Here is a 19705-nt window from a genome sequence, read left to right as displayed (position 1 = left end):
GGCACCAGGGGGGTGCGAAACGACCACCATTCAACCCGAAATAAGTAATATAACCATTCCAATGACTCCAAAGCTGTTCAGTTAAGGTAAAAAAAGTTACTTAGTTCACCTTTAACTTAATTATTTCTGTTTATTAACACGGATTAATTGTTCACCACAAGACTAGTAATGTGAGCTAACAAAGTAAGGCCTAATCATTATAAGGATTAATATAAGCATTACAATGTGTCTTCTTGACCCCTTCAAATGTTTTATGGAATAAATCAAATGATCATCAGACCAGCATGGCTAAACATGGTCTAACAACTATTAGCTCTAGGGTCATTTTAATAAAATTCAACAAATATACAAATTGTTAAAAAAAAAAACATATTTATATCTAAAACATAAATTATTTGTTAATTAAAATATTTAAATTTTAAAGCATGTTGTATTCTAATTTAAGGATTCTGTTCCTTATTACTTTAATCTTTATTAGGCTACTTTACCATCTGGTTTTTGCAAATGTGCCTTGACTGCCTTCCTTCGTAAAATCATAATGGCAATCAAAGTTTCTGTCAAAATGCCATACTTACTTTAATGTTTTTTTCAAACGTGTGTCATACTGACGTTACGTAAATTCAACCGGAAGTGACGTGGAATGTAGGAAGTGTTTAGGCAATGCGCGGGAGTTTATTGTTGCTATCTAGAGAGCTGGCGTTCTAATTAATTTGTACAGATTTTTTTATCGTACTAAAGCTAATAACAGCACAGGAATTTGCGTAGATGGCTCAGTTAAATGAAGTGGACTTACCGCCGAACCTGTCATGTCTCAAAGTACGTTCATATATTCAACTTTGCTTAACGTTAGCCCTGTTGTTAAAACAAGATTATCCGCTGCTCACATATGTATAAGATACACACCAATGTGATTATGTTCTTGTTTCATGCCAACTGCTTCCCTGAAATTTAACAAAATAAATTGCATTGCATGTTTTTGTACATCATCATTGAGAACATGTCAGGAAGCTCAGTGTCATAGATGTCCAGTAGTCAGGAGGGATATGCAGGTTTGTTTGACATCAGATCTTGTATATTTTGTGTTTGTATTAGAGCATGGACAATCTCCTCCGATGTCCTATCTGCTTTGAGTTTCTCAACATCACCATGATGACCCAGTGTTCACACAACTGTACGTATTATATCACTTTTACAGTTCAGTTTATATCCATTTGATGTTTTAATTGACATAATTTCTAAGCAAGACACTAAATTATTGCTTCTTTTCTTTTTGGTATTCCAAACAGTTTGTTCTCTGTGCATACGGAAGTTTTTCTCCTTTAAATTGTTGTGTCCTGTTTGTAACTCGGTAAGATAATCTGAATATCTATCTATCTATCTATCTATCTATCATGTAAAAATAATATGAACGAGTCTGTCTGTCTGACTGTCAGTCATATTTTAATTAAGTTAAGATTTCCAGTAAACAGTTTCCATTAATCTTAGTTCAACTCTCCTTGCAGCCGTCAACAGAACAAGACCTGAGGAACAACAGATTATTAGACGACTTAGTTCAGAGCTTCCAATCAGCAAGGTAAAGTTTATTTCTTTTTAAAATATAAGCATTTATTCCAATAAGTGCTGCTTTTTTATTTATATGTCAGTATGTTCTGTTTTTTTTTGTGCATTTTGCACTGTTATGTGGGAAATCTGGAATAATGCAAAATGGATTTAAACATGGTAAAATGTTAAAGGTCCCATATTCTTTTGATTTGATATCTTTTATTTTGAACATGTAAATACAATAAAAAATAAAAAAAAAATCAGAGAAAAAAATAAATATATAAACAACAAAATAAAACTCCATACTTTCCAGTACTTAAAAAGAAACCTCTATTTACATGTACAAAAAGGAGTAGGAAGAAGTAAAACTTATGTACTCCTACCTCTTTATACCCCTACTACTATATTTAAGGCAATGACTACAAAATAATAAATCTACAGATATAATAAATCTATAATGGATTTAAACTTACCCTTCATTGATGTTGTAAATTTTGTTTTATTGATGGGTAAATATCATATCCATACTTGTAAATGGAAAAAATGTAAGCCCTCCTTTAATATATTTCTATGTGATTTTACTCAAATGTTTCAGAGCTTCAAATACTTCAAAAAACGTAATAGAAAGTCTGAAACTTTATGTCTCTCTTTATCAAAATATTTACTTTTTTAGTATTTTCATTCCTTTGATGTATACTGGCTACGTGCTTGTCTTCACCCTTGCTCCTTTTCTTTTTTTTTTTTCTTTTTTTTATTCACACTTTACCTCAATGAAGTGTCTTACAGTGTTGTTTGTTCCCTGTCTTGTTCTGTACATTCTGCAAAAAAAAAAAAAAAAAAAAATCTATAATCAATGAAAATATATATTCAAAAGTTCTCTTCAAATACATATTTTACACCTACACAGCAATATTTATACACATACTATAAATTATTCAATATAAGCTCAGGTTATTGTTAGCACTGTATTTCTTTGTACCTCTGGAATATAATTTCTTTGCACATCTTTTTAAAATGTAATATGTTTGGACATTGCTTTAACTCATTATTTAGTTTATTCCACAATTTAACGCCACTGACAGATAAACAGAAACTTTTCCTAGTAGTTCGAAAACTGGGAGTCTTAAAATTTGACATTCCCCTTAAATCTTAGCCCCCCTCTCTTTCAAGAAACCTTTTCTGTATATTGCCAGGCAATAAATTGTTTCTAGCCTTGAACATAATTATAGCTGTATGAAATTCAACCAGATCAAGTAGTTTTAATGCTTTAGACTGTAAAAATAAAGAGTTGGTATATATATATATATATATATATATATATATATATATATATATATACAAATATCCAGTGTTATGAATTATTCTTATTGCTCTTTTTTGAAATATAAATAATGATTGCAATGAATGTTGTTATGCGTTTCCCCAAACCTATACACAATAATTTAAATACGGCAACACCAGTGAACAATACAAAATGTAGAGTGATCTGTACAAATGTGAAGGTGTACCCATCTTGTACACCTTTCTGAAGTTTTAGTTTAGGTTTTGATGTCCTTAAGAATATATTTGCGGTATAAGTACCAAAAACCATCTCAATATATTTTTACAGCTCCTTTCTCAGAAGCTCTGCTAAGAAATGTTCATTTTGGCCTGTTTACTTAATATTCATGAGCCTCTCTTCTGATTTGCCTGTTGTTTTCTGAGTGACCCACCATTGGTGGCGGTGGTGACTGAAGGCGGTGACTGAGTAGTTCTGACATCACATTTATACTGAATTCACAATGGCTCGTGAAAAGGCCAAGGGGGTAATCCAGCATCCGGAAAGTGTACCTTCTATGGGGGCATCCATTGGCTAACAAGCCATCACCTGCTGTTAGCATTCCATTGACTCCCATTCATTTTGGCGTCACTTTGACAGCGAACAACTTTACATCTGAGGCGTTTAAAGACACTATTTGTCCATTGTTTATTTCTAAAGAAACACGACAATGTATAAAAGGCTCCATTACTTTGTATCTTACGTTATGGCCCCGTAGAAGCAGTTTTTGTAAAAATAGGCTAACGATTGCGTCATGACCATGCGACTCTGTCGCACAGTACTGCGAAGTGTTTCAAAAAGACACTTTTTTTCAATGACGTACGACTCGCATTGACAGGGGAATGTCCGATCTGTCCGCTTACACGGCAGGTCCGAATTAGGGCTGTCAAAATTGCTCAAAAATGACGTTCGAATATTCCCTCTAAAAAACACACGAATATTCGAACTATTCGAACATCTGGTTGCGCATTTTGTCAATGACGCACATTATGTCACTAACAAGACAAATTAATACAAAGAGACATAACTACTTGTATAGGTAGTAAATTTAAGTTTAAACATATTTGACAATGTATTACCAACACAAAACCAAGTAAATAAACTAATGGCCAAGACCGCAGACCTCACTCTCGCTCACTCGCAGGCACTCTCGCTCACTCGCAGGCACTCTCGCTCACTCGCAGGCACTCTCTCTCTCTCTCTCTCTCTCTCTCTCTCTCTCTCTCTCTCTCTCTCTCTCTCTCTCTCTCTCTCTCTCTCTCTCTCTCTCTCTCTCTCTCTCTCTCTCTCTCTCTCTCTCTCTCTCTCTCTCTCTCTCTCTCTCTCTCTCTCTCTCTCTCTCTCTCTCTCTCTCTCTCTCTCTCTCTCTCGCGCGCGCGCTCACGCTCTCTCTGCGCATAACGGTTTAAATTAACAACAACAATAAGCACGTTGAGTGCTGATCAAGAGTTTTGTGCAAGCAATTTAAGGTCGCAACTCTTGTCCCAAATATAGCATGCTTTATTCAGTGATTGAAACAAATTTATTAACATTAATTGAAGTTTTACAGTATAGAACCGACATTGAACGCTCCGAGCGAGCTGTGCTGTGGTAAACATGGAACTTTTCTGTTTAACGTTAAATAAAATGAGGCACACAATTCCGAGAAATGTGACAACAAAGAAATTTTACCCTGAGGTTCATAAAAAATAAAGTGCTATTAAAAAAGAAAAAGCCTACTTACATTCTTGGTGCTTGTATTAAAAAAATGAAAAACTGACTGCAATTTATTCCATTGTCTTTTTAGTGCACTGTCAACTTTCAGCAGTGACGCTGTGCTAGACAGTGCGACTCGTGTGACCTGTCCCTCAGGCAGCGCGCGCGCCCACTCGCAAAGCAGACAGCCGCGCCTCTGCTTCCGCGGGCGTGTTTTTCCATATTCGAAATTCACATTCGAATATTAATTTTCACGTTCGAATTCCTGTTTTTTAAAACTATTCGAATATATATTCGAATTTAGAATATTCGTTGACAGCCCTAGTCCAAATGCACTTCCGATTCATATCAGATTTATTTCCACATATGAATGACGTCTGAAACCTCAAGTATGACTGAGGTCCCGCAGTTAACAGGTTTGTAAGTTGCACCCAGCCGCATCAGAAATGTTCATAAGCTTCTAATGACTTAAAGCTTCTAAACTCTTGCATTGTGTAGGCACTGATACCATAAACCAGGTAATTGACTGTGTCAGGGTGTGTGAAAGGTGGTAGTGCTTCTGGGTCTTTCATCCATTCTGTAGCTGCAGGTCGTTCGGGTCCATGTTGTTGATGCTAAGCAGTTTCTCTAAATAACGCTGCCTGGCGTTGTTATTTTTTCTCTCCCGATAGAGCCCCTTTCCTTTCGCTTCCTATTTCTCCATTTATTCAACCGTATCTCAAAAATGCAAACGAATATCAAGCTGCTCTTTCTCTCTCTGTCGCTATTTCTCTCGGTCTCACTGTCGAAGTAACCATGGCGACAGATAGCGTTAACCACCTGATATGGCGGCGCCTTCCCGGAATGCAACGCGGAGTGAAACGTGTGACGTTATATTCTCATTCTCTATAGCAAAGCTATACTAAATTTGTGCCCTTATGTCTTGCAAAACAATTTTAAATCCTGCATTAACTTTTCATATGGTATTTTCATACATGGTTATATATTAAAAAACCTGCAATATGCCCTTTAAACTCTTTAAATAATATTTTCTTATACGATCAATTGATCACTCTGTGAATGATTTACAATTTAATTTCTGCAGAACTCTAGATCTTTCTGACGAATTCTACTGCTGCAAAAAATGTGTTGGCCTGAATATCAGTCTGACAGAAAGTCATTTGGGGGTTAATTAATGGGTAGTGATAAAATTGAACAGGAAAAATTAATTGCTTTATATTCAATGGAAAATACTTTGATATTGGTCCATTTTTGATATATTGACAGAGTGTGAGGTCATATTCAGTCTTCATTTGCTCAAGGATTTAATCTCAGAAGGTAAAGTTTGAATCTGGTGCATGTGTCACTCTGCATATATAGAGACTTCTCTTATTGGAATATGTTGGTAGACATGACTATGAATAGAATCCAATGAGTGACTTATTAAACAGAAATAAGCTATTATGAATTATAAATACCTTTAAAACTACATAAATTCTACATAAAACTACATAATCTGATGAATACCATTCTCATTTTTTTTGTCTTTGTAACATTGATTAAGATTCAGCTACAAAGTCCCAGACATGCTGATTGACTGCCAAAATATGTTTGGTCACAAGAGTTTCTGCGAATTGGCACTACAAATGTTGTTCCTATGAATGACAGCCTATATAAACTTATGCTTCTGTTCTGCCGTGTGCATGAAACTACTATCCCTGACAGTGTAACTCTAAATCCATTAATGAAAGGATACTTTAAAGTTTAAGAACTTGCCTGAAGGTATCAGAAAATCAGCTAATTCATTAGAATTATGAGATTTACTTAAGAATTAATGTTAGTCCTTTATTGAATGCAGTGTCTTCCATCTCGTGACAAACTTGAAAAAGTAATTCATTTGACCTAATGTCCTAGTCTGCCTTGACATTCGGGATTTCCTTTAACAATCAAGTGGGTTTTTATTTTCAATATTCAGGTCTATATCTTTGGCATACTTCAACTGCTGCAGGACTCAAAGCAGCCATGTTTCTCTCCAAAGAGTCTTAAGTTCTCAGACTGTAGACATACAGACATACAAAGTCTTCAACTTACCTGAGGAAATTGAAAATAAATTGACACGAAATGTGTGTGTGTGTATATATATATATATATATATATATATATATATATATATATATATATATATATATATATATATATATATATATATATATATAACCTTTAAGGACACCAATTTTCTTTGTGAATGAATAATGTATCGTAAATAAATAAATGTTCTTCCTTAAAATACAGGGTGCATAAGTCTGGACACCCCTATGTTAAATTCCCATAGAGGCAGGCAGATTTTTTTTTTTTTTTTTTTTTTAATATTCTTTTTATTAAACATTTTCGTTATTTCAAACAAAACATATTAGAACCCCCCAAAAAAAAAAAAAAAAAAACACAGCACAGAAAACAAAATTACATACAGCATCTCATCATATGATTGTACCTACATTTTATCCAGTTTGTGTTTATGACCTTTTAATCTTCAAACATTTTAGAATATTCTCCCATTTTTTAAACGTGCGATTTACCATTGAGACAATACCTCAATCTTTCTAGAGTTACAACTTCTGATATCAGAGATTTCCACATCTGATTAGAGGGGGCATCGCTACTAACCCATTTGATCATTATAGCCTTTCGAGCCAGCATTAAGAGAAACTGAACAGTCTCTTTGTGAGCTCTCAGAGGGTCAGGTATAAGCCCCAGTAGGCACATGAGTGGGCTGAGTGGGGCTGTCTGTCCAATCACCAAACTGATTTCCCTGCATATTGCCTGCCAAAATACCTTGATGTTCTTGCACTCCCAAAGACAGTGATATCTAGTGCCCTTAGCTGCGTTACATTTAGGACAGTTCGGAGAAACACCTGGAGTGTACTTGCTGTATATATAAGGTGATATGTAAACATTATGTAGAATGGCAGGCAGATTTTTATTTTTAAAGGCCAGTTATTTCATGGATCCAGGATACTATGCATCCTGATAAAGTTCCCTTGGCCTTTGGAATTAAAATAGCCCCACATCATCACATAGCCTTCACCATACCTAGAGATTGGCATGGAGTACTTTCCATAAGATCATCTCTCAATGCAAATCAAACCAGCTATTAGGCTAACTGAAATAAAACCATGCCAATCTCTAGGTATGGTGAAGGAAGTGTATTTTAAGGAAGAACATTTATTTATTTACGATACATTATTCATTATTCATAGAAAATTGGTGTCTTTAAAGGTTGGATTTTTCCTAATTTTTTTAATTAATGCATTAAGTTCAATTTCCAAAAGATGATTTTTTTATTCCTCTTTTTAGTCAACTTTAGCATGGGTGTCTAAACGTATGCATAGCACTGTATATATATATATACTGTGTATTGTAAACCTGCTATCCTATAGTAAGACTTTTCCCACGTGTACCTCACATTAAGTGTAAAAGTGCTAGGTAGTGAATAGCCAGAGTGCACAGTAGTTTTTTTTTTTTTTTTTGCGATATTGGTTTTTAAATCAGTCTCTCTAGGTGCCATCAATCTCCTCCATGTTGTTTGCCCATGAATGTGCCTAATATAGTTGGATGGTGGAGTTTCAGATGGCCATCAGGATGAAGAGGAAGATGCCTTATGGGACAGTGTTTTAATTTCCTGTTTTCTCAGAGTGATGATGTCAAAGGCATGTGTCATCTTTTAGGACAGGGCATTGGGGACAGTTGTTAAGGCCTTTGGTTTAGACATAGCTTTGTTTTTTTGTGCCTTTCTTTGGGTAGTGTATCTTGGATAGAATATCTTTTTGTGATTTATTACATTCATATATGTGTACATAGTAATGAATTTACAAGATCACAATCTCAATTCAAACATCCACGGGATCTTATTCCTAAATGAGAATGATTTGTCTGTCTATTAAACCTTTGACAAGTACGATCACAGCAGACCATTCTTATCTGGGCTGATCCAGAGGGAGCAGTTGTCATGTATAGGTATGAAACCGTCAAAAAGCTGTGGTCTTTTCAAATACACAGTATCATTATTTAGTTTACAGTAATTCAAATTGTCACAAAAGTACTCTGATAAAAACACAGTACTATCAAAATTAAATTAAACGTAAAAAACGTCTAAACAGAGGAGAGTCTACTAGCAAAGAGAGAGCACGACAGAGCTTGTAATAAAACGAAAATCAGCATTGGCTTGGCTTTTCTGATATGGCGAGAACTTAGGGATTTATGATGATGTAAAGGCGAGGGAAGTGAGTTAGGTATTTTATCGGACAGATAAATTGCCATATGTCGCTCTCTAACAAAGTTCATTGTAAAGCATTATATATTGTGAAGGCTCATTTCATAGCGCTTTGTAGCGCTGTGTTGGAATTTATTTCCCTAGGAAGTACCGTGTTTATTAATGAAGTAAAGTCTTCAGCTAGTCAGCTTATCCTTCCCATCTATAATCGCTATATCTCTTTAGCCTAGTAGTGAATGTTTTATGAGCAGTGGGTTAACCATATTCTCATAACCGCACAGTAACGCAGAGCCGAAGCACAACCAAAACAATGATCTTCCACAGAATGCATGCAGTTTTGTTTAACCAATAGAGGGCCAACATTTTCATAGACTGCAGAAATTAGCATTTTGTCAGAACCTCTTGTAAATTCCATGTTATTGAGTGTAGTTGTCTATTCAGAATCATGGGTGAATTGTGATCTCTATTTTAGAGATCTGTGATCGTCTAGTTTTTCCAGAATCGTGCAACTCCAGTTCATAGTATTTTTTTTTTTAAAGAATTTGTGGAATAATCATGTTTTAGGTAAGCTGAGTGCCCATTAGCAAAGATGGCAGATTTCCAATCTCCTGCTGTCCTGTGCCAGGCATTGAGTTGAGTGGGAAGGCTAGTTTTCTCCCTATATTATAGACCTTCTTTGTCACAATGAGTGCAATTAGCCTTGTTTCCAGGTCTGAATATCGACCCGTCTGAGCTACTGCTGTTGCAAGCTCATTGTCTTTGATTCTTCCTTCTCTTGTTGTCAGAAGATCAAGGAGCTTCCAAAAGATATCCAAGTTTTGAATGAATGAATTTTCACTTCCATACAAACTGGAAAAGCCTGTTTTTTTCTGCCTTTGTAGGCTTTTTATTCTTAAATCCAGGATGTTATACTCTTCAGTCATGGCTATTCTTTATAAACCTGTTCAAAACTGCTGTTCCACTTTGTCCTGTTTTCTTAGCTGTAATGTGCTGGTGATTATGCAACGTATGTGGTTCACTACAGCAATACATTTTCTCTGTGGGTTCAGTTTGCCTTACTAGATTCACATCAGCGCTTTGGGGACTGAAAGTAGACAGGATTTTCTGTGAGGGGGTCCATGAGGGTTTTTTATGGTCCTGGCTGGGTGGGTAGTTATGCCTTTAGGTACAAGACTGCAATTGATTTTTAAAAGCATTACTGAAGAAAGGCCAAACAATTAGGACAGTTTGTTGTTTATAAGTTAAAGGGATCAAATCATAGTTTTTTTTTTTTTTTTGCATGCAGTCCCTTTATTAGGTTAGTCAAGGTTATTTCTCCAAACAACCATTTTCCACCATCTGCCTGATCATGTTTTATTGTCTTTTTTTGCTGCTGTGTCTTTAAGACTTAAGACAAAAACAGCCTGTTTACATGTAAAACGAGTAACAGTGTGCACCCAGTGGCATAATTTACACATGATGATATTTCAGAAGCACATATTACACACTCTCAGATACTTTGAACACATTTTCCCAATTTTGCCTATATTCGGTGCATAAAATGGGCATCCTGAATCCTGTTATTTAGGCTGTTCGGCTCTTGTTTTACAATCTTTCTTGACATTTTCATTTACTCTCAACTGACTGCAAAGAACCTACAAAAGCACATTTGTTAATTCGTTCAGGGGCCAGAGGTATTATTTTGGGATATACGGTAGATCCACATAGTGAGTTTTTAATAACCTCAGTCACGGTTCCATCCTGTAAATGGAGCTTTCAGAACATGTATTAAATCTCATTTTTAGCTTAACAGGAAGATTGGGATTGAGGCTTTATCTCTCCTTTTTTCTTAGGGTAATGGGTGAAGATTGGATTTTATTTCCTTTTTTAGCTTTAGTCTGTTTGTGGGTTTGGTGAGAAGTTAGATCTTTTCTAATAGCATTGACATATAAGGAGGAAAACTGATGTCACTCTTCAGATGTTAATGTAGACCAAAAATGGTCACAACCACTTTAATGCCAATTGGGACACCTTGTTTCTTTTTCTTAAACGTTTAATTTTGTGTGCATATATGTGGACTAACGGTCAAACAAAGAGAAATAAAAGGTTTCAATATGGAAAGTGGCGTTTGCACACCTCATTGACTCCACTTTATGGCTCTGTAATGGCCTCACAGCCACTCACTGCGTTTGTTGGCTTTCCACATTTCCACTGGAATTGCGAAACCGACAGGTGCTTGCCTGCATGCATTCACTCTCTCTCACACTTCCTTTTATGTACTCTTTTCTCTTTCTCGCTCCTTCTGCCCTTCTGTCGTCCCCTCAAATTATTTTTCACTATTTCGTCTCTCACTCTCCCTCAGTGGGGAAGGGGAGATATTCGAAGGCTTACACATTGTACAGAGAAGCACAGTATTGCTGTCAAAAACACTTTTACTGACAAATTGTCACCTTAGTGTCTCAGATGAAGGATGCTCAAACAGCTTTTTTTGTGTCCTTGGCCCAGTTTTTATATTTTATTTTTATTTTTGATATTAGATATTGTATGTGCCTTGCATATACCTCATGACCCAAAGTACGTGGAAGACCCTTTTATCTCTGTAATTCTGGAATAGAGCACTTAGGCGTAAAATGTGGTTTATAATTGCTTTGAATACAAATACCGCTCAAATGTTTGGGGTCAGTAAAGCGTGCATTAAATTCATCAAAAGTGACAGTAAAGACTTTTATTTTGTTTCTATTTCAAATACATTAAATGCTGTTCTTTTGAACTTTGTTCATCAAAGAGTCATGAAAAAATGTATCACAATTTGCACAAAACTATTAAGCAGCACAATCGTTTTCAGCATCTATAATTAGAAATGTTTCTTGAGCGCCAAATCATCATTAGAATTTCTGAAGGATTATGTGACACTGAAGACTGGAGTAATGATGCTGAAAATTTAGCTTTGCCATCACAGGAATAATTTACATTTTAAAATATATAAAAATAGAAAACTGTTATTTTAAATTGTAATATTTCACAATATTACTGTTTTTACAGTATTTTTGATTAAAAAATGCAGCCTTAGTGAGCATAAAAGTCTTCTTTCAAAAACATTAAAAAAGCTAGTGTATATGGCACAATTCCAGTTTATAGAATGCTAACTATTTTTGAATGGCCAAAGTATATATAAAGTGTCAATTTAATAAACTTATGTTAACATGACTAAATCTAATTTAAATGTAGTAATGTTTCATAATATGATTAAAACAGTGAGTTAACCAGAAACTCCAACACCATTGTCAGCATTCACACTTTTATGAACATGTTGTTTGTAACTCTCCATCTCCAGGCAAAAGTTGTGTCACTCAAATTTGGAATCACCCCCTATTTCACCTCAAACCCCAGCTATGATGATCAAAGGCAAAGCAGCGAGACAGAAGGGCATCAAAAAGGAAGCAAGCACCCTCAGTCATTTTTTCCAAAAGAAGACCACCATGACCCCAGTCAAATCAGAACCAGTGGAGGTGTGCTTACTGCCAGGCACCATCAAACTAGAAAGTGTGGCGGAAACAGCAATGGTAAAAGAGGAGAAGATGGATATATCAGCTTTTCCTTCCACATCACAAAGCAGTAAGCCGGTGGTTAAAGGTAATTAATGCCACCTATGCCATTTTATTGCATTTATATTGTATGTTTGGTATAACCATGCATATTAGTTAAATGTAAAAAAATAAGGGACACTTGTAATTGTTTTTCTTGATTTGCTAGTATATATTTAGTTCTTGAATGTGTAAATTGTGGTATTGTCATTTTGTGATTCTCTTGTGTGAAACTTTATGTGCTGCCGTCTTGACCAGGTCTCTCTGGAAGAAGAGATAGGAATATCTCAATGTGATTTTCCTGGTTAAAGGAAATAATAATAATTGGATTTAAAAAAATATGTTTTTATTCAGTCTAATACACTGTAATTTTTGTCTGTTGTCTAAGAAAAAAACCCTGGTTGTCTCCTAATGCATTGATTGGTTTTCTTCACAATAAGTGCATTTTATATATATCTTTAAATCCTTTTAATCACATCTGATCTTTTTTAGATTTAAATGGAAATGACTTTGTGTTTGTGCTTTGCCTAATTGTGCTTTTTCTAATAAGCAATAATCTTCAATAATTTGTTGCAGTGGAATGTCCTGTCTGTGAGGTGTGTGTGCCCGAACAGCACATTAATAAACATCTGGATATGTGTCTGAGCCGAGACGATAAGAAAGAGGGATTGAGAAGGTAAGGAGAATATTTGCCCTGTAATGCAATAGCAGTATGTGAAGTTTGATGGAGAAAATGGTCTTATCTTTCTTTGACTGCAGGACACATTTTGTGATTTTCTAGAGAATCACTAGATGCTGCTAATTGACCTGCTGTTATTCAAGTTCAGAATCGTCAGTTTTTGTGCAGTAGGTCAACAAAAAACAAATTAATAATGAATAACAGACATTTTAGACATACTAGTAAAAGATATTGTTCATTTTTGCCAATGAAAAATAATCCAATCCAGGATCAAATGTGGACAAGGAGAGTGATGCAAATGGCAAAACATTTCAAATATCTTGAAACACCATTTATCCAATAAGTGGAGCAGAACTTATTTCTGTATTGTTTGTCTAGTTGTCCATCAAGCTCAATTTTCTTAGACCTGTTTATTTTTCTACCTAATCAGATACCCTATACATTTTTTCTCTTATGCATGTGTCTGAGTTAGTTGGATAAAGTTTAACAAATGAACTGATTGCTGAAAAAATTTTCTTGAATAGATGGTTAAATTTAAGATAACCTCGTTCTGTGGGGAAAAATTATGTCCACTTAAAAAGTAGCTGAAGAGTACTTGTTGTTAAAGAATGGATTCAATCCTTATAAAATAACATTCCCTATAGATTGTAGCTTGTCTCCATCCCTCCCCCTCTACTTACCCACCCCTTTTCACCTGAGGGACATTCTGAAGGGCCGACATTCGGTGTGCATGTGTGATTGACAGAAAGAGTGATTTCATTTACTGGACACCTTGAGGGTAACGTGATGAATGAGGGTGTGTGTCAGCATTTCTGTGGCCTTTAGCCCATCCTGACATACTAATGCTACAGGGATGAATGAAATTAGCACCTTTTCATGCTTAACTCAACTGTCTCTATTTTTGTGTAATAGTGTTGGATCTAATACTTGATATTAGGTATAAGTAATAATTCAAACCTTAGTGATTTCCTTTCTTCTGTGGAACACAAAAGAAGATATTTTGAAGAACATTGGGGTCCAAACTACATTGGACCCCACTGACTTTCATCACCTCTATAAATTTTGTTTTCCACAAAAGAAAGTCAGTTGTACAGGTTTGGAATGAGGAAATGATTTTCATTTTTTGGTGGGCTGTTCCTTTAATCGCTACAGCTATTTAATTGTACTGCCTGAAGGCTGTTGTATGCAGTATAATTGAAAATGAAGAAATGTTACTGTGTTAGTCATATTCAAATTTATACTACCTTGTAATCAGGTAAGGATGTATACTAAAAGCAATTTGATAAAAAGAAAAATGAAAGCAAGAGAAAATGGCCTGAAAGAAAACGTTTCAATGTATTTCATGGACATTCCACTTGCCACTTCCTTTCATTGTAGATCTGACACATTTCCTCAAGGATGTCAGGGAAAGATAAAATAATGTATGACCCCTATAAAGATTAGAAAGACAAGTAAATAGCAATACAGCCAACTACCAGAGCCATGCCATCCTGACAAACTGAGCAACCAGACAATGACTTTTCAGAGAATTGACGAAAGGACCAGCAAAACAATGACAGAGTTGAAGAGCTGTTTGGCTGACATCAGAGAAACTGTCCTGATAGCAACAGCCTCTTCACCACTTGAGATTCACCTCTGGGACAGTGCCTGGGAGAAAGACATTTCTGAGAAAGACCGGCATTAAATCATGTAAAAGCCATGGGACAAAAGCTGAAATATTTTGGTAGTAAATTTTGTGGTCTGACAAGAATTAAGTTCTTTGGCTTAAAAGCAAAGCACTATGTTTGGTGAAAAATACAACCCAGTACCAGTTAACGCCTAATCTGCCTCGGTGGCAGTGTCATGTTTGTGGGATTTCTTTTTCAGATGGTGGAACTGGAATGTTTGTTGGCATCAAGGCCCAAATGGATTAAGCCCAATGCATGCAAATCCTTGTTTCAGTCAGCCAGAAATTTGAGTTAGTTACTTTCTCACATGACAGTTGAACAAACTACACTTCAAAACTATAAAGTTATTGGTTTATAGTTAGTATTCTAGACACATACTTGAATCCAATTGAAAATTTGTGCTATGACCTGAACAGTCACTCTCCATCTAATTTGAATTGTTTTACATGTCGTAAAACCGATAAAAACAGCTGTAACACACACTTGAGGTACTTGAGGTTCATTTTATATTAATGTGACAAGTTTTTTGCTTTTCTCGAAAACTGATAATAATAAATGGAATTTCCCTTTGAATGGTTTCTAAAGAAATGGTTTCTTTTATCTTTTTAGGGGCCAAGCCCCAAAAGGGCTGTAGCCCCTATTGTATCTGTTAGTTTTCTTTCTTTTCTTTCTGTTCTTTTTCTTCTTCCCGAATGGAAGTCTATGGGAGCCCTATCAATGGAACATAGTAAAATGATGAAATCTGTCACACTTGTAGTGATAGTCATGAATAGTAATCTGACCAATTTTGGAGTTTCTAAGACCAACTCTATAGCTCTTTTGAACCCTTTGTTCTAGAAAAATTACATTTAGTTCAACAGATTCTTCTCTTCATGCTGATCCCATTCAACAATTTACATTAAGACTCCATCCATTACAGTAGTGGCCATTTTGAAAAGCACAGTATGCTCCTTTATTTTTCGATGCTCCTCCAAATTTTGTCCAAAATCTGACCAGATGATCTTCGAACTGAGCTGCACCGAATTGTCTGAACAGATGTTTTTATTGTTAATAATCTTTGTTCAAAAGTTATGTCGTTGCGAACTTAAGTCGACCCAAAATTGGTTCAGAGGCTGTATCTCGGCCAAACTTTAAACAATCAATATGAAAATTGTCCAAAATCGGCTCAGATGATCTTTGGACTGAGCTACACAGAAATTTTTTATATTCGCTACCGTCTCCGAATGTGACCTTGCCTGTGTTTGTTGTCTTATTCCAGTTAGCTTAGCATACTAACCAGTTGCCATTCTTTCTATTTTGGCTCTTCAGCTATCAGGTCAACCATAAGTTACATTAGCATTAAATTAGCTTAGCATGCTAATCTGGTTAAAATATTAAGTAATGCTTTGATGTGCCCATTTTCACACTGAAAGCTCTCCTCGGCAGCCTGGTGAATCAGCGTCAACTGAGTGGCGTAACTTACTAAGCCACATGCCCCAAACCTTTCAGGTCGTGGGTTCTAATCCCATGTGGCACATGCCCAGACTGCAAGAAGTACTATGGCCAGAATTGGTGTAAAAGGTGCTTTTGTTCCAGACATTTTCTGAGACGGATCTTATTAAATATAACACATTTATATACACTTTCTATATGACAGTTTTTTTTTCTCTCTCTCTAAAATGACTCTGGGACTTGTGTATGCTTTTGTTTCAGTGGTAGAAGGCGTAAGGGGATGCCTAAGCTGTTGTACTCTTTGATTGCTGTTCCAAAGCTCAAGAAGATGCTTAAAGAATGCCACCTGTCCACTCAAGGCAGCAGAGAGCAGCTCGTGCGACGCCACCAGGAATTCACCCACATCTATAATGCACAGTGTGATGCACTCAACCCCAAAACAGGTATAAAATCAGAGATCAATAACCAAATGAGTGAATGGATGGTGAGGCATTCCTTTGAAGGCATTGAAAAACATAGTCGGGATTCCATGTTACATGTAATTTCATCAGACATGAAAATGAATGACAACTGTATGCTGTGGCCAAGCCTGAATTGCTGGTAAAAGAGAGTTTAGCTGGTACAGTTTCACTCTGTCCAGCGGTTGTAGGCGGTAGAATATAATTTATATGCTGGAGTTAGTCATCCTGTGGGGGACCCTGGCAGAAAGATGACAGGGCTGGTGGAAAAATACAGTAGTTTCATCCCTCAAGTTTTCTTTGAGTTACTGCTTCGCTTCTCACTGACCCTTTCAGAGCGGAATTTATCTCTTTTCATTGAGCTGTCAAAGGTTTTGTTGGAAAGCTTCTATTTTTCTTTTATTCACCTGATGTTACCATGGTTTCTGTTTAAAAGCTGGTCTTGTTTGAGTGTTTTTTTATTTATTTTTTACCTGGAGTTCTGTTTTGTTATATACAATAGCAGATTGAATTGATAAATTACACTACTCAAATTGCTTTGGTTACCACCAGTTTTTTATCAAGAAAGATTTGTAAATGAGAATCCTATGTAAACTATGTAGTTTATAGTTAATATGTTTGCTTTTTCATTTGACAACAGCTGAAGAAATTGCCAGAGAAGTTGAAAACAACGAGAGGTTAAAGAATCAATTGGACCGTAAACGAAAACCTGTATGTACTACTATGGATTGTCATTTTTTGTATATACCGTCAAATCGAATAATCGCATCTAACATAAGTGTTTGTTTTTGAAACAACTATAGCGTTTAGATTTTTTTTCTCATAATGGTTTGTGTTTGACAGGTAATCGTCACTACGAAGAATCAGACAGCTGAAGAAATTGAGGAATTACACTCAATATACCGTAAGTCCTGACACTGAATAACGAATGAGACTGTTGCTCTTGTCAGTTTAGAGGATGCGCTGTCCTTGCACTGTTAAAAAATTACGTTTGAGTGATGTCACAACAGGGTCAGATTCATTCTCCTGCTTGTCCTCTGCATTATAAAATAAAAATGTCTGTTTGATATATGAACAGAATAACATGGACTACTTTCCCCTATCTCAAGGTTGACTGAGAATATGCACTTTGTATTTTTGCGGCTAATTATCAGCAAAGGATTTTTGCAAATGTTTTTTTGCTGTGGTTCCAGCACAATATTTTTACAGTGTTTGAGCCGTTCTTGATATTACATAATGTGTAAAGTGTACATTAAGTCTTTGTGATGTGGAGGCAGGCTGTCTATGTGTAGTTAGGTTCTGCCATCAAGTTATTTTGGTCATAAAAAAATTCTTATTCTTGTTTTAGTTTTAATGCAAAAAATGCACAATTACACATTTGAATCACTCATAGCACTTACATCAGCAATGGTTAGATTCTCATTTTTATTCTTTAACTGACCCAGAAAGTCAGGACTGAAAGAAAATCCTGCTATCAATGTCAAAATCATTTGCAATATAAAAATATTGTTTAATTATGGTAAAGAAGTTTTAGTGTCTATGCTACAGTGAGTTTCTGGGGAGAAAATGGCTGTCAGATTGATGGAACAGCTACGATCATAATCATCAAATATTTCTTTCAGATTTGCTGCTTCAATGTAATGCCATGTATCATCGGTGTGCTCTGCAAGGGCATTTGCAATTTCCGTTTCCAACTTGTATGTCAGATCGTGTTTTTCAAGTGCAGTTTTGGACTCTATGCAGAACTGTGCAGATTTATAAACTGAAAACAGATTTAGCTACATCTTGAATGGAGTTGCACACTTTCATTTTAAGTTTCTCTCCTGATAATTGCGATATGAATAATCTCACTTCAGTTACCCTCAGTAGTTCTCAGCCTAAATGTTTTCCAGAAACCTTTGCCTTTTGTGACTCCAAGTTCACTAAGCAGCTAGAGTGTGTGTATGAGGGAGAGAGAGGGGAAGAAAGATCCCTTGAGGAGTTGGAGAAGGTGGTGATCAATACGACAATACCAACAGGCAGGGTTCGTACGGGTGCTTGAAATCCTTGAAAGTGCTTGAATTTTGATGTTGTGTTTTCAAGGTTTGAAAAGTGCTTGAATTTTGGATAAAATGCTTGAATTTGTAACTATAGGCTATTTCTTTCACAAGAAATATCTTTCTGACGAAATAGTTCTTTATTAAATGGAGAAAGAAAATGTAGCCCTTCAGAATCAGATACAGATTGATTTGCGTTACGCTGGCCAGAGCAAAAGTAGGCGGAGTTTTCATTTTGATTTCCGCGGTTGTTTGGATGCACCGTTTTTATTGGCCACGCAGCGGCAACAGTTGAACTATTTTAAACTTTGATCGCTGAGCTCCGCTTTGGTCCGAGTCGCGCGGCGCAAGCCATTGAAATATATCGGTTTCATTTTATAGCGCAGCGCGGTCCGCGTCCTATCTGAAAGGGCCATTAGTGACAGAGTGCTTGGTGTGATAATGTAATGTAAGTATTGCATGTCTGTTATGTCACGTTCATTTGTGGAATATGCAGTGAACATTGCCAAAATTACAGAACTGTAACGTGCAAATTAACCTGCAAACGTTAGCCCAGTGCATAACAACAGTCGTTGATTGCTGAACTGAAATCAGTCAGTGTCATAATAAGAAGTATATTGTATACTGTAAGGTTTAGGATGGCCCTATGCAATATTTACACTGCTCTATTCCAGTAAATGTATTAGCTAACGTTATGTCTTGGCCCAAGACATCTTGGCAATGAAATACATTTATCAGGCAGGTGCCTGTGTGTAACGGAGGCCAGCTAGTAGTTGCTGTGCGAGTAAACCTCACTCCTCTGATCTCAATAGGCTCTCTAGCGACAGACGCTAGAGGCTGCAGTCTTTAGCCTCCTTGTTAGAGCGCCTGACTCTCATGCCGGAGATCCGGGTTCGAGACCCGCACGGAGCGGGGTGTGAAAGACCCGGTGAGAGGGGTTACATTGGTGCCGTGACCCGGATGGGAGTGAGGTTTAGGGGGGTGAGTGTAACGGAGGCCAGCTAGTAGTTGCTGTGCGAGTAAACCTCACTCCTCTGATCTCAATAGACGCTCTAGCGACAGATGCT

General features: G+C 36.2%; 1 protein-coding gene across 4 annotated transcripts in view; it reads left to right on the top strand.

The window, feature by feature from the left end:
* The first annotated feature begins 622 nt into the window (after positions 1–622).
* The window catches only part of rad18 (RAD18 E3 ubiquitin protein ligase), a 41072-nt gene continuing 21989 nt past the window's right edge, over positions 623–19705 (top strand). For all 4 annotated transcript variants that reach the window (XM_079884632.1, XM_079884635.1, XM_079884633.1 and 1 more), the window contains exons 1-9: positions 623–816; positions 1093–1171; positions 1287–1348; positions 1503–1573; positions 12118–12416; positions 12944–13043; positions 16406–16587; positions 17243–17313; positions 17446–17506. In XM_079884632.1, the coding sequence (XP_079740758.1) occupies positions 766–816; positions 1093–1171; positions 1287–1348; positions 1503–1573; positions 12118–12416; positions 12944–13043; positions 16406–16587; positions 17243–17313; positions 17446–17506 (976 nt within the window). In that variant the 5' untranslated portion in view covers positions 623–765. The remainder of the gene's footprint in view (positions 817–1092; positions 1172–1286; positions 1349–1502; positions 1574–12117; positions 12417–12943; positions 13044–16405; positions 16588–17242; positions 17314–17445; positions 17507–19705) is intronic.

The sequence above is a fragment of the Squalius cephalus genome, assembly GCF_949319135.1.
Source record: "Squalius cephalus genome assembly, chromosome: 10".
Taxonomy (NCBI): domain Eukaryota; kingdom Metazoa; phylum Chordata; class Actinopteri; order Cypriniformes; family Leuciscidae; genus Squalius; species Squalius cephalus.
The sequence above is the reverse complement of the archived record's forward strand: the minus strand, read 5'-3'. Positions and strand labels throughout refer to the sequence as shown.